General features: G+C 48.5%; 4 protein-coding genes and 1 non-coding gene across 5 annotated transcripts; 2 read left to right on the top strand and 3 right to left on the bottom strand.

The window, feature by feature from the left end:
- Positions 1 to 798: 798 nt before the first annotated feature.
- On the top strand, positions 799 to 1,254 carry BCR38DRAFT_480759 (uncharacterized protein; the record flags this gene model as incomplete). The annotated part of the gene is made up of 2 exons (XM_040863309.1): positions 799 to 867; positions 958 to 1,254. 2 exons carry the CDS (start codon positions 799 to 801, stop codon positions 1,252 to 1,254), a joined length of 366 nt encoding a protein of 121 aa, XP_040719528.1.
- Positions 1,255 to 3,094: 1,840 nt separating this feature from the next.
- On the bottom strand, positions 3,095 to 4,521 carry BCR38DRAFT_419481 (uncharacterized protein). The gene has a single exon (XM_040859317.1). It carries the CDS (start codon positions 4,373 to 4,375, stop codon positions 3,533 to 3,535), a length of 843 nt encoding a protein of 280 aa, XP_040719527.1. The 5' UTR covers positions 4,376 to 4,521; the 3' UTR covers positions 3,095 to 3,532.
- A 1,423-nt stretch (positions 4,522 to 5,944) lies between these two features.
- On the top strand, positions 5,945 to 8,003 carry BCR38DRAFT_502379 (glycoside hydrolase family 16 protein; the record flags this gene model as incomplete). Its single annotated transcript, XM_040864858.1, has 2 exons — positions 5,945 to 7,013; positions 7,457 to 8,003. The coding sequence occupies 2 exons, from the start codon at positions 5,945 to 5,947 to the stop codon at positions 7,570 to 7,572; spliced, it is 1,185 nt and encodes a 394-aa protein (XP_040719526.1). The 3' UTR covers positions 7,573 to 8,003.
- BCR38DRAFT_419478 (2-dehydropantoate 2-reductase) lies at positions 7,492 to 9,105 on the bottom strand. Its single transcript, XM_040859316.1, has one exon. It carries the CDS (start codon positions 8,969 to 8,971, stop codon positions 7,991 to 7,993), a length of 981 nt encoding a protein of 326 aa, XP_040719525.1. The 5' UTR covers positions 8,972 to 9,105; the 3' UTR covers positions 7,492 to 7,990.
- A 2,211-nt stretch (positions 9,106 to 11,316) lies between these two features.
- On the bottom strand, positions 11,317 to 11,406 carry BCR38DRAFT_t44. Its single transcript has one exon. It is a non-coding gene; the product is annotated as a tRNA-Val (tRNA).
- Positions 11,407 to 12,289: the final 883 nt, after the last annotated feature.

Below are 12,289 nucleotides of genomic sequence, written 5' to 3'. Positions count from 1 at the left end.
ACTTAAGTGTATATGAAGGTTAAAAACGTGGCAGAATGCGCTCCCCATTGAACAAAATCTGAGTGATGCTGGTACTCCGGTAGTGGTAGAGAAGATGATCAGGACAATAGCGATTGCAGCCAAATTAGACAGCAATTTCATCCTTACGACCCTTAAGACTCTAACGAGGGTGGAAACCGAGGCAGCAGAGATAGTCGCAGCCAGAAAGCCGGCCGAAAGGCTACTGGACAATGCGGACAACAAAGGTGACCCAACAGATCAAAAGGCGATTACCTTCTTGACAAAGCCGAGGCCGGATACGCGCCCAGGTTCTCTTGAGGGACACTATCAAGCTGGAAAGGGTATATCGCCTGCCTACCACCACGACCTTGGAGGTTCAGGAAACTCACCTACTAATGAAAAGTGGTCTCCAATTGAAGCTGATTATCTACCAAAATCTCGGGCTCCTTCCCTTACTTATTGACGAAAGGTAAGGTGGGAAACGAGGAAGTGTTTTACTTGAATTAACACCCAATCATAAATTCAGTTCCCGTCAATACTAAGGCATTACTTTAAATCCTCTCCGGCTCAGCCTTCTTTGGTACCGTGGCTGCTTCCGAGTGCTTTCTGATGCATCAAGTACTCTAGAAGGACAAAGCAAGAAGCGCAACGGTATGCACTCAGCATTTCAGGCTCTTCAAATACTGAGACTTGGTTTTTACAAGAAGGCTCTGGATTCTTGCCGTTCAACCGAAGTATGACTGCTGCAGCAGTCTACTTTCTAACAAAAGTCCTCCCTTCATCCAAGCTGAGGCCAATATGACCGCCAGATTCCTCACTGCCATTATAGCAACCAGCTCTCTGGTTCGAGGCGCCTCTGTTACCTCGGTTCTCGCCTCAAGAATCGACGACGAGTTTGGTCTTTGCGTCACGTTCACTGACGCGCAGTGAAACTTCAACTTCGATTTGCATGTTCAGGGCTACACGAGCGAAACACAGCTTCTACCCGTCAACTCGGGCCACCTCTCCAAAACCACATCACTCAAAATAACCTCGGCTTCTATAGAGAGACACATGTGTAAAAGCGGTATCGTGCTATCAGACGGTGGCCGGCAGCCTATAGACGGCGCCATCAAGGATTTCCTTGCCACCAAGAACTACGAGAACACGGTGTGCATCCTCTTGAGCGTCGCCATCATGCCCCTACAGGACATCATCCTGAACTCTGTCTTTCAAGAGCGAAGACGCCGATACCTGCAATGCGAAGTCGCCTGAGGAAATGGCCGCCTAGCGCGACGTCATGATTGAGCAATTCGTACCATTTTCAGATTGGCCTAACAGAGTAGTCGCTGTGAACTGACTCTCTACGTTTTACAGTGTGGCTCTATCCGCGACGCCGACGAGGAATCCACCAAGTAGACGGTGTCTTGGTGTTAGGGGAGAGCAGGTCATCCAATAGAGCATGGCCTGAGTGTGGCAAATGCTAGTTGATCATTGAATGGAGTGTAGGGGCATGGAGGCGAGTTTGAGTAGCAGGTTAGATATGGAACCACGAGAATAGAAAACAAAGGGATTAGCATGAATGACCTAGGCCAATTCCTTAGTATCGACGGGAACTGAATATGGACTGGTTGTTAATTCAAGTACAACACCTCCTGGTTTCCAACCTTGCCTTTTGTCAATGAAGAAGGGAAGGAGCTCGAGATTTTGGTAGATAGGTTTATCCACAACAATGATCGCAGGCAACCTAGAAACAAGAATACAATGAGTTTGCCAGCGAGTATCAACTATTACTACGGACCTCAGTTTTATTTTTTGATACCAGAATCCAATAAACTCTCGCTTGGATCACCGTCTGTAATGGTCCAGCGTTCCAGCTGGATAGAAAATCTGCTCTATGGAGTTGACAGGCAGTCATCTGCTTTATTTCATGGTGCAGCTTCCTAGGAGTATTGAGAACCTTGGTAAGAACCTCAGGTCATCGGGTAGTCTCCATTTTCACGGTCACCATATCTCAGAAGTATCATAACCTTTGGTGTGAATTTTGGATGCTTGGCTAACTGTTCCCATTTTACTTTCAAGATGAAGACGGCTTTCTATCTCCACTACACTCGCCATCATTATATACAAAATTGCGGCCATGCCTGCCGCACCAGCCGTACCGCCACCGGTGCCTTCGCCCAGCGACGCGCGCGAGGGCGACGAAGCGACGGCTTTGGATGTTGGCAGCCCAGCTGAGCTCGGCGCTACGGAGAAGTGCAACATGATGCATTGCAAGAATTACTCGCATTGATGTACGAAGTAGCATATCCCCCTCCCCTCCGAAGTGCTTTGAACGGTGTAAGGAGGGTTCTGGCACGGCTTGTTAACGTCCTCGTGTCGATTAAGACGGAAACGTGCCGGCCAACTGCGTCTCCCATGGCAACTTCGAGTGGGCACTATAAGCGTGTATGGGTACCCAGAAAGTCCACTAGGTGCACAGTGGGTATGCTGGTGTTTTATTCGGGGACAAGCTCAGAAGTCGAACTTCCGCTGATGTCGATACAGTGACCCCTCAATAAGTCTAAGTGCGAGTCCCATTTGCCCACCAAGACTTACCAAGTCTCACTATATTCAAGAATAGGGTACAGATGTGATTAGACTACTAGGATACTAATAAGTGTATTCTATAATAGAGAATTATTTAAATTATGACTATCAATCATACTTGTATATTTTCTAGTTCTATACTGATTTGGCTTAGAAATGATGAGTAACATGGTTTCTCGATAGTATGGATCACTCCTGGTTACGACGCTGATCCTCATTGCGAGGCCTCAATTGGACCAAAATCTATCTTAAAATATGTTCAGAGGCCTACGGGCCTTCCAATGCTTGATCTTGTATTGTGCCGACAAAAAGTATATAGATTCAGTTATACATTAATAAAGCGTCTGTCTAATCCCAACTATGTTAGTATATTTTAATTTGTATTCCGATTTTTACTTAATCTAGTAGGTTTTTCAGATGTTGTGTTTTAGTAGTGAAAATATAGGCCGTACGCAGTCAGTCTTATGGAGGACACTGTAGCAATGCACACGACGTTTGTGAAACACACTCCTTGGACAGGATCATTGGTCGGTATGAAATGAAAAGGGTATATTCCGTCGTCTAGTATACTCATGAAAAGTCCTGTTATGCGACCGATTAGTTGCGATCCATCAGGTTGTATACATATCCTTTTCCAGTCCCTGCAATTCAGGCTATCCTATAAGCCAACGGGATTTGCTTGAGATGTGATATCTCCCAATTATCGAGTCAGATCTCGCCAAAGCTGTGTAGCCGACACGATTTACTTGAGATGTGACATCTTGCAAATATCATGTCAGATCTCGCCAATGCTTGATCTTCGGGCCAAGTCTTCTCCCAAGGACGTAGAGCTTGCCATGCCCAAGTCGTAACGCCAGTACACCGTGCACGGTTTATGCAATAGAACAAATAGATAGTCCATGATTGCCCCGAGAAGCCTAGACCTTTTGGCTCTGCAACGCCATTCGCATGCCATCACACATGCTCAATCCCTCAGCCATGCTCTGCGCTTCTCTTCCTTCCTGGCACGTCGCTTCTCCTTGAACTGCTTCAGTTCAGTCTTGGATGGCTTCTTCCCCGAGCGTTCCGCCTTGAGACTTCGTCCATCGTGGGAGTTGGCTGCGGCGTCGACATCAAAGAAAGCGTTCATCTGACGTCGTGACTTATTCTCATCATTGTGATTATCTGGGTTCTGGTCGTCACCCTGCCATCGACCTGTGAAGCGGTTGAAAGATCCGATTGCTGCGTATGCTGCCGCGGGATCTACCGTCGGAATCATTTCAGATGTCTCCTCCTGATTGCCCTGTGCGTACCAGGCATTGGGATCGTAGTCTCCGTGAATGGCAGGGTTGTAGCCTCCAGCTGGGGGTGCCTCCTTGGGCGGTTCGGCGGTGCCTGGCGCAGCAGCCGCTGGCACTGCAGAGGTGGCAGTAGTGCGAAGTCTAGGATTCTCCCACGTAGTCTCTTGAGTGAAGCGATTGTAGAAGAAGTAGGCTTGGCGAGTCGCGTCCCAGTGGAAATCCCATCCGTCGTCTTCTGCGGGCGGAGGCGGTTCATTGGGTAGCGGAGGTGCACTGGCCGTCTTCGCCTCGGGATTGATTGGCGAAGCTTCGCCTGATTCTTTGGACTCTTCGGACTCTTCGGAGTTGTTGGATGGAGATGCGACCGAGGATTCTTGGTTGGATGCTGAGGAGGACTCGGTTGCTCGGTTATTTTGCGCATCAGTGTTGGTGTCGGAAGTCGCTGCCAGCTCTTGAGTCTTGGACTCCAGGGGTGTTTGAGCAGGCTCCCCAACTGCTGGGTTCGGTGAACTTGGCTGCGAAGCCATTGAGAATGATGTTATTCTCGATCAAACTGTTGATGGTGGATAGCTTCTATGTATGTGGCCAGAAGTTCTCATCATGCCTGTGGTACCCAGGGCCCGCTGCACGATTCGTATCGCAAAGCGTGAATGTTTCCTGAGGCGAGTGGAGGGCGCGGTTGACTAGCCGGCAACTTTAGTGACGCCCGAGTGCCTTGTCGCTTATCGGGGAGCAAAGTCGGAAATACTAAGCGCCGGCATGATCTGTGCATTCGCTAATATACCGGCCTACTTCCATTACCTTGTGTGGACGCAAAAGAAGTACAAGTTGTTGGTATTCCCTTCAGTGTTTCCTGTGGCCCACATTGCATACTTCCCTGATCCTTTATATTCACTAATTCCAGGGCTTTCACCACCTTCATGCTGCCGCAAATACTGCAACCATAACAAAGGCAAGGAAACGAGGGGCCGAGTTTGAGCAAGATGCCCTCCATAACCCATTGGACAGGTAATATAGAGTATTGATCTGTCACCTAGAAGTTTTACGAACGACTATCCTAGGTTGCGGACTTACACTGGACTAGTGTTTGTTAGGTATTTACCCTGCACTTTGAGCTCTCAAGATCTTCTGTCCATATTTTGTCATAAAGTCATTGCCATAGTCAAGTACTCTGCATTGCTTCCACTGGGAGCAATTCGAGGATAGCTTGCTGGCAGCCCTCGTGTCTGCATACTCGCCAGTCAACTCTTGTTCGAGCTTGACAACTTTACACGTCCCTCCCCTTGCTTTCATTTGTCCTAGTATTTGGGGTTTCGGCTGTGAGATGCCTCAGCCCCGTCGCGGCGCTGCCTGTCTTGGAAATAGCTGCTACGACCCTGTGAAGGCTCTATCTTTCGTATCCAGATATATTAATACAAACGTAGGCCTGGACTTACTCGGTTCGATGCCAACACCTCACAGGTGTGGGCATTGTCCTGTTAGTGGCCAGGACCGCGCAGCCGAATCTCACCACTTCAACTCAGGCTCTCCACGTTACACTCCAAACTTTACCCGCGGAGGGACCTTGATATTATCCAACATAGCCTAGACTGACAAAGGACAGATGGAAACCCACGCTACCAAGATCACTTGCATATCCGTGGCCATTACCGGGATCTTGGACATCAGTATTAAGCCTGCCGCTCTGTATTGGCAGCAGCCTGCAACTCTCCCGTTGGCCCAAGAATTGATTGACCAATTCTCTCGCAGGGTATTTTTGGGTCTTTGGATGCCACCTTTCTAGAAGCTATGTTTCCGTACCAACCTTGAAAATTACGAGGTATCATCTTGGCTGGGAGTCTCGCGTGTTCCGTTGATGAGCTACATGAAGAACGGCTACTTCTTGTGTTAGTCGTCGTCATAAAACCTGAACCCGCCCGCTCCAGGTTTTGCACTCAATATATGGCCTTCCAGACTTTGAACCAGTTCACTTCTGTCGTCTGTCAGTAAACCATTGTTGACCTAGTATCAGGCCTTCTCGTACTTAAGAAACAAGGTCGAATCCTCGGGCAGCTGTGGAGAATTGGAAGTGAGAGCTTGGCCTCCCATAACTCACCATGGCACTACCAAGGATATTTCAGTGTCTTCTCGTGGTCTTCTGTACCTCGGTCTCATCAGTCGTCGCCGAGTATCAACAGATTGACGACAGCAAATGCGACTGCTATCTCACGAATGGGACAGATGGAAATTACTTCGCGACTCACAAATTCTTCGACTTCCGCTCTCTGTCTCAATATGCGAATGTTCCGGGGATCATCGATGATCAGTCTCAGAGCACCGATGCGGAGGCGACCAGTGATTATTTCCTGTCGCGGGAGTGGACAGAGTCATGGGGAACTCAACAGTGGAACAACAGTGGAAACTTCAACAATGGCGATGCGGCTGTGTTCATGGTCAACTCGCTCAACAACGTCTACATTGAGAAGAACGCCGACTCAAATGCGGGATCTGAAACATTCTTGACCCTTCGGACCGCCAGGCTGGACAACTTCCAGTCTGCGGCGGAATTCGAGTCTATACCTACAGGCTACCACTTCCTATCATTGCGTATGTACGCCAGAACGATTGGCGCACCAGGTGCTATCACCGCCATGTTCACTTACAGGAGCTCCGATGATCCTATGGCTGTGCAGGAGTCTGATCTGGAGGTGCGCACTGAGGATCCGCCTGAGTTTATTCAATACACAAACCAGCCTTCGTACAGCAGATCTGGAAATATCCTAGAGGCAGCGACGAGGAATGCCTCGGTCCCTGTGGGGTGGGATAACTGGGCAGTCCATCGATTGGATTGGAGTCCGACCAGCACCAGCTGGTACGTCGACGGCCAGAATGTGTCGCAAATATCCTTTCAAACGCCCCGGGACCCCAGTCAGGTCATCTTCAATGCTTGGAGTGATGGATCTGAGTGGGTGGGCAACATGACTGAAGGTGACGCAGCGTATTTTCAGATTCAGTGGATTGAGATGGTGTACAACATGACGGGTACGGATAAAACGACGGATGCATATCAACGTGTAAGGTCGAGATTGTCGAATGGGATTGCTAGCAGAGATGATGCATCTTGCACCAATATCTGCAGTATTGATGCGACGCAAGAGATTGGGACAGCGGTGCTCATTCAAGGAAGTGCCGCACCGCCAAGGCTCATGGTGCAGACAGGCGAGTTTGCAAGTGCTGGATCATGGATACCATTCTTAACAATGGTGGTACTGTTGATATTGTCATGATTCGGGGGTTTATCAAAATAGGCACAAGGGGTATCAGTCCGACCAGGTAGTTATATATCATCAAACATACACATGACGTCTATCAAAGTCGCTTAATAAAGCGGAATAAACTATTTCTGATCATAATATGAGGGCATTCATAATTGCGGCTTTTGTGTCACCGATCTAGCGAAGTTGATATCTACTAGTTGAGACGGTGAGCTACACTGGCATGGCGAATCGAAAGGGACGTCTGCCAAACCCGGCACACAAACTCCTGCACCCCTATCGGAATCACTGCCCGGAAACCCGCCTCTCGGGTAGTATGCATATAAGACCTGCAGGAACGTCCGTTCCTGGCAGCCAACCCCAGCCCCGCCGGTTCAAGTAGCTTTACAACCGAAGCCACTAGCTGGAAAGGTATCTTGATTGGTATAAGCTGCAGCGATATGATAGAGAGGGCAAAATTTGGTCTTTGATGACAGGATTATATCTGGTGGGCATTCGAACTTTTGTGTAACTCAACTCAGAATACGAAACCTGTGCACTTGTGTACCGGGATGAATTATCTTGTCGCATCGGAGCGCTCAATTGCCTGCCAAGTATGGTCACTTAAGGAATGGCATTAATTCATTAATGGCAACTGCGTTATGCTGGAATCGATACTCCTAAGTTCCCACCATTCTGAACTACTCTAAGACTCTGGAGCCGATCTTCTGTAACCAAAACCGCCGTGAGCCCGTGACGCCATTGCCGGACCGACAAGTCTCATCACTCCTCAGGGTAGTCTTTTGACCAATGATGTTCTCTACGGCAAAATGACCTTCGCACGATGCTCAAGTGATTGTCTCCGGCCCCGTCTCGGAACTGAACTACATCTCTGGAGTTGACATCGTGTCATGGATTTCCAACTGCAAAGCTAGCATTGAGACCATTCACAAGAAGATATATAGTCCTCAGCAACGGCACAGCCACCCCCTTTGCTCTTGCCCGCTTCACCACATTCCCGATGATAGCGTCAACTTCCATTTCTCTCCCCGCAAGCGTATCCGCCATCATGGACGGCTGCACACCCGGAAGATCCCTTCTATACGCCCGCCCAATGTGATGATGCGCAAGTTGCTCATTCACATTGTCGTAACCATACGCCTGCGCAACAGAGCACACCTCCATCATGACGTCCTTGATGAATGGTAGTACTTTATTATTGGTGTTGATGAAGGCTCGGTCCCGACACCGCGTCAGGGCACACACGGGATTCCACGCCACGTTGACCAGTAGCTTTGCCCAGCGCTCCTCCTGGACGTCGTCGTGGAGGACTGCCGTGGCGCCGGCGGCTGTAAGGAGGTCCACAAACTTCTTCGCTGCGTCTTTGCTTGGAGATGGAGCATCGGCCGGGTACGTTCCCGCGTGAAGCAATTCGACCTCCCGATGCTGTATAACAGCAGGGCTGACTTGGGTGACGGGGAGGTAGGTAAGGGTGCTTATGAGAGGGTTGTTGGGATAGACCCTAGCATACTCGTCTTCGATACCTATTCCATTTTGGATCAACACGATTGCGGTGGTTTCCGAGATAGCCGGTTTGATGAGCTCAGCGGTTGACGGCGTTGTGTTGAGAGCTTTGGAGCACACGAGGACATGGTCAAATGGTTGGTCTGATTTCTCCGCAGCTTCGGCGACGGTCCGCGCTACCACAGGCTTGAATTTGAGATTGTTGCCCCAGATTGTCGAGTCTATCGCGAAGCCGTCTTTACTTGCTTGGTCATAGTTCGAGCGGCATATCGTGGTTATGCTAGTTGCTGGGATGGTCTGTGAGAGCACCCAGGCGTACACTGCGCCAACGCTGCCGGTGCCAAAAACCAGAATTCTGGGCGCCATCGTAACATCTGTGGCAGAAAAATAAGAGAAATACAATGGTCTCACTCCCGCAGGTGAGCTCGAAATAAGCTTCCGATATTCGCAACCCCTCGGTAACTCCCACTAAGGAATCCCCTAGGGTAAGCCATTAAGTAAACGGGCCAATAACGGTAAAATCCCTATGTTCTACCACATCATCATACCACTATTGCCGTTACCAAATTATACAAGCCGAATGGTTCTGTATTGGCTGGAGGACCCTGTACTAAGGCAGTGATGGTAACGGTAATTGTGATGTGACGGTGGGGGCTGGCTTTTAGGTTAGCTTGCTTGATAGTCAACTACATTGAGACAAGGCACACACTAACACGAGTCTCGGGACACACCACGCCAATTTGCCAATCAACACAATAACAAAATCAGCCTGTTGACTTCAACCAGCCATTGCAACCCCTATTCACAATTTATTTTCGAGCTTCTGCCAAGTTAATATGCGGTAATCGCGGCGCGTATCGCAAATTCGGATCAGAAGCTAGGGGCGCCATTGTGGCCGCCAGGGCAAGTAGTGTAGGCCGGTAGGAGATGGCAGACGCGTTCGGCGATATCACCGGACGCGCGCCCACGCAACTGAACTACACGTACAAAAAAGCGGATAGGTGTCCCAGAAGGTTAAGCGCTAGAGATGAAAGACATTTAGTTATCATTTACCGCCGACACCCCCGGAATGACATATATGGAGCTTAAACGCACCGCAGATCTCTCAGTATACTCTGGCTCTATTGAGGCCGGTACTACTTGAAGAAATAGCGTGTGCTGAAGTAAAGCATCTTACCGGCTGAAGATGCGAAGGAACGTCTTGAGTCCTGCCGCCAGCAGCTTATATGGGCGTTCTTCTTGGACGAGTGTACGTCCAGATCTCGCCGGACTCTCCCGGCCAATGAGTCTTCCGCTTTTCAAATGAGGTACAGGGAGGGTCTCGTGAACCTACAGAGCTATGAGGGGGCATGTATCTCGATTATAGTGCAGGGGATGGTCTAATGAAGGAACGATGAAGGGGAGCATCGAATTTGGTCTTCTGTGACGGCAACCCGAACTCTCTGCACCACGGGGTGTCCTCAAAATCTTATTGCGATGTCCTGTAGCAAGGGCTGCTTCTATTCTTCGAGCCAGGGGACGCCTTCAAGCAAGATAACGCCAAAGTACACGTGTCGTACCACATGCAGAAGTCGCTGGAGGATTACCGCAGCTAGTGGCCCGCTTACAGCCCCGATATGAACTCCATTGAAACATGGAACAAGAAAAGAGTCGCAACTTACAGAATGAAATCTAGGTGCATATTAGCTGAGGAACTCATCTTCGAAGTTGTTGACTTCTTTGTGTTGACGGTGCTCAATTGTGAATGTCTGGAGATTTTCGCCGGGTTATTTATTGTACCTTAGTCGCGATCTTTCCATGGGACCCAACTCCAAGGGTCATATTCATCCTATACTTATCATGTATGTTAAATCCAATGGCTTCCTGTGACTCAACCCCCCTTCTCCCTCCCGGTCATTTCGCCGCTCACAGAGGCAAAGGGCAATTCTGCTCCAGGTATAATAACATTCTGTAGAGTTCAAACTCGATCGGAATGAGGAGAGCCAGGAGCGAGCGAGCTGTCAACACTTTATTGTTGGAGCGCCAATCCAGTTATCTTCTGATGGACTATGCTAATATGATTGCTTCTATGCTGACACTTCAGTTGCATTTATCTGTTGCACATATCTCATTCACGTTGATGTGTGCAAAGTCTCGAGATGCTTCTGGCCAGGTACTTTTCAGTGCTTGATTGATGTCCAATTGGGGAAAGCCCCGATACGCTTGGTGTTCTCAAATTGCTTGAACTACTGTTTTTAATATCTGTGTGATGAATTGAGTATATCGATTAAATGCCAATGACCTTGGCGATCCTGTTATGCGGAGTCGGTTTTACTTGTCCCTGTGCACCCGGAACTAGAACATCAGATCGTCCTCAGAACAGCCCCAGAGAAAGCATAAATGAACTATTCCAGTATAAATTTCTAGAGTAAACTGTCGTAATTTCAGGGTAATCGAGTTACTCGTTTGAAAATCATTTAGAATAAATAGTCCCATCATAGTCGGGAGTGAAGATCTGCAAGCTTTATGTTCACTTCAGGATAAGTTGTGGCTTGAAAAGACCGAGTATGCGAGACATCTCGTCGTCTGCCCAAGCAGTTATAAGTCAAAACACCGGCTTGCGAACTCTTACGCTGGGGCTTCCTTTTATATACTGAGAGAATGCGTAAAAATGGAAGGGGCCCAAGACAAGACAGGCTTGAAACGAAGGCAAAAACATAGATTCAAAAATATAGTCCTGCTGGGGATCGAACCCAGAACCATCTCGGGAAATTAAACACACCAATGTGAACGAGATATCATAACCATTAGACCACAGAACTTGCCAGGGCTATTTATAGAAGTTTTGGATCATAGAATAATTTATATTGGATTGTGGGATGCGTTGGTGGGCAAGAAATGGGGCTGTGGTATGATGCAAGAGTTTTTGCGGGAATTGACGGAATTGGCGCAAAGCGGAGACTCTCGGCGGATACTTACAGCACTGAAATAAGCCCCAGGGATGCAGGAAAGTTCAGCAGGAGGTTGTAGATGATATTGGGTTGGGTAAGCCATATTCAATTGGAATCTGCAACACCACGAAATACACCCATAATGCCATGGCCACTCCCATCATACTACGTTTGCAGGGCCCTCCACTCACGTTCTAATAAATGTTTCACTGCCAGGGTAACGTTTGTGGGGTTTCCAATAACTTCTGGATTTGTCGTACTATAGCCACCAAGTCAACATCGCAGATACAAGAATCCACCTGAGAGTATCAATAGATCTTCATTGCACTACACCTAAAAGGTCAGCTACGTAATATGACGGAGGTTTTAACTATTGTTGTTGACGTTGTTGACTGCTTTACCATGCCTCTGGCGACCATGGGGGTAGTCGGCAGCTGCCACCGACTTCCGACCATGCATCGTGTTAGTTAACCAGCCGCATTCTCGAAACTACAGATCATTAGGTTGGAAATGGCACGAAATTACAATGATAAAGATTTACACGTCAATTGGTCCATCGCAGCTGCTCCAGAGGTACCTACTTGAGCCGGACGGACGATACGTCCACTGTAATTAATCCTGGCGGTAAAAGCAGTCGCAGAACTGTTCTTTTCGATTTGGGCCATACTTAAAGTTTTACACTGGATTTGTTTCATTGTAACATGTGAACGCAGGTGAACTGCCAAAAAGTTGGTCCGTACAACTACCTCTCTGG

This window comes from Pseudomassariella vexata, assembly GCF_002105095.1.
Source record: "Pseudomassariella vexata strain CBS 129021 chromosome Unknown BCR38scaffold_2, whole genome shotgun sequence".
NCBI lineage: Eukaryota > Fungi > Ascomycota > Sordariomycetes > Amphisphaeriales > Pseudomassariaceae > Pseudomassariella > Pseudomassariella vexata.
This window is presented reverse-complemented; position numbering and strand designations above follow the sequence as displayed.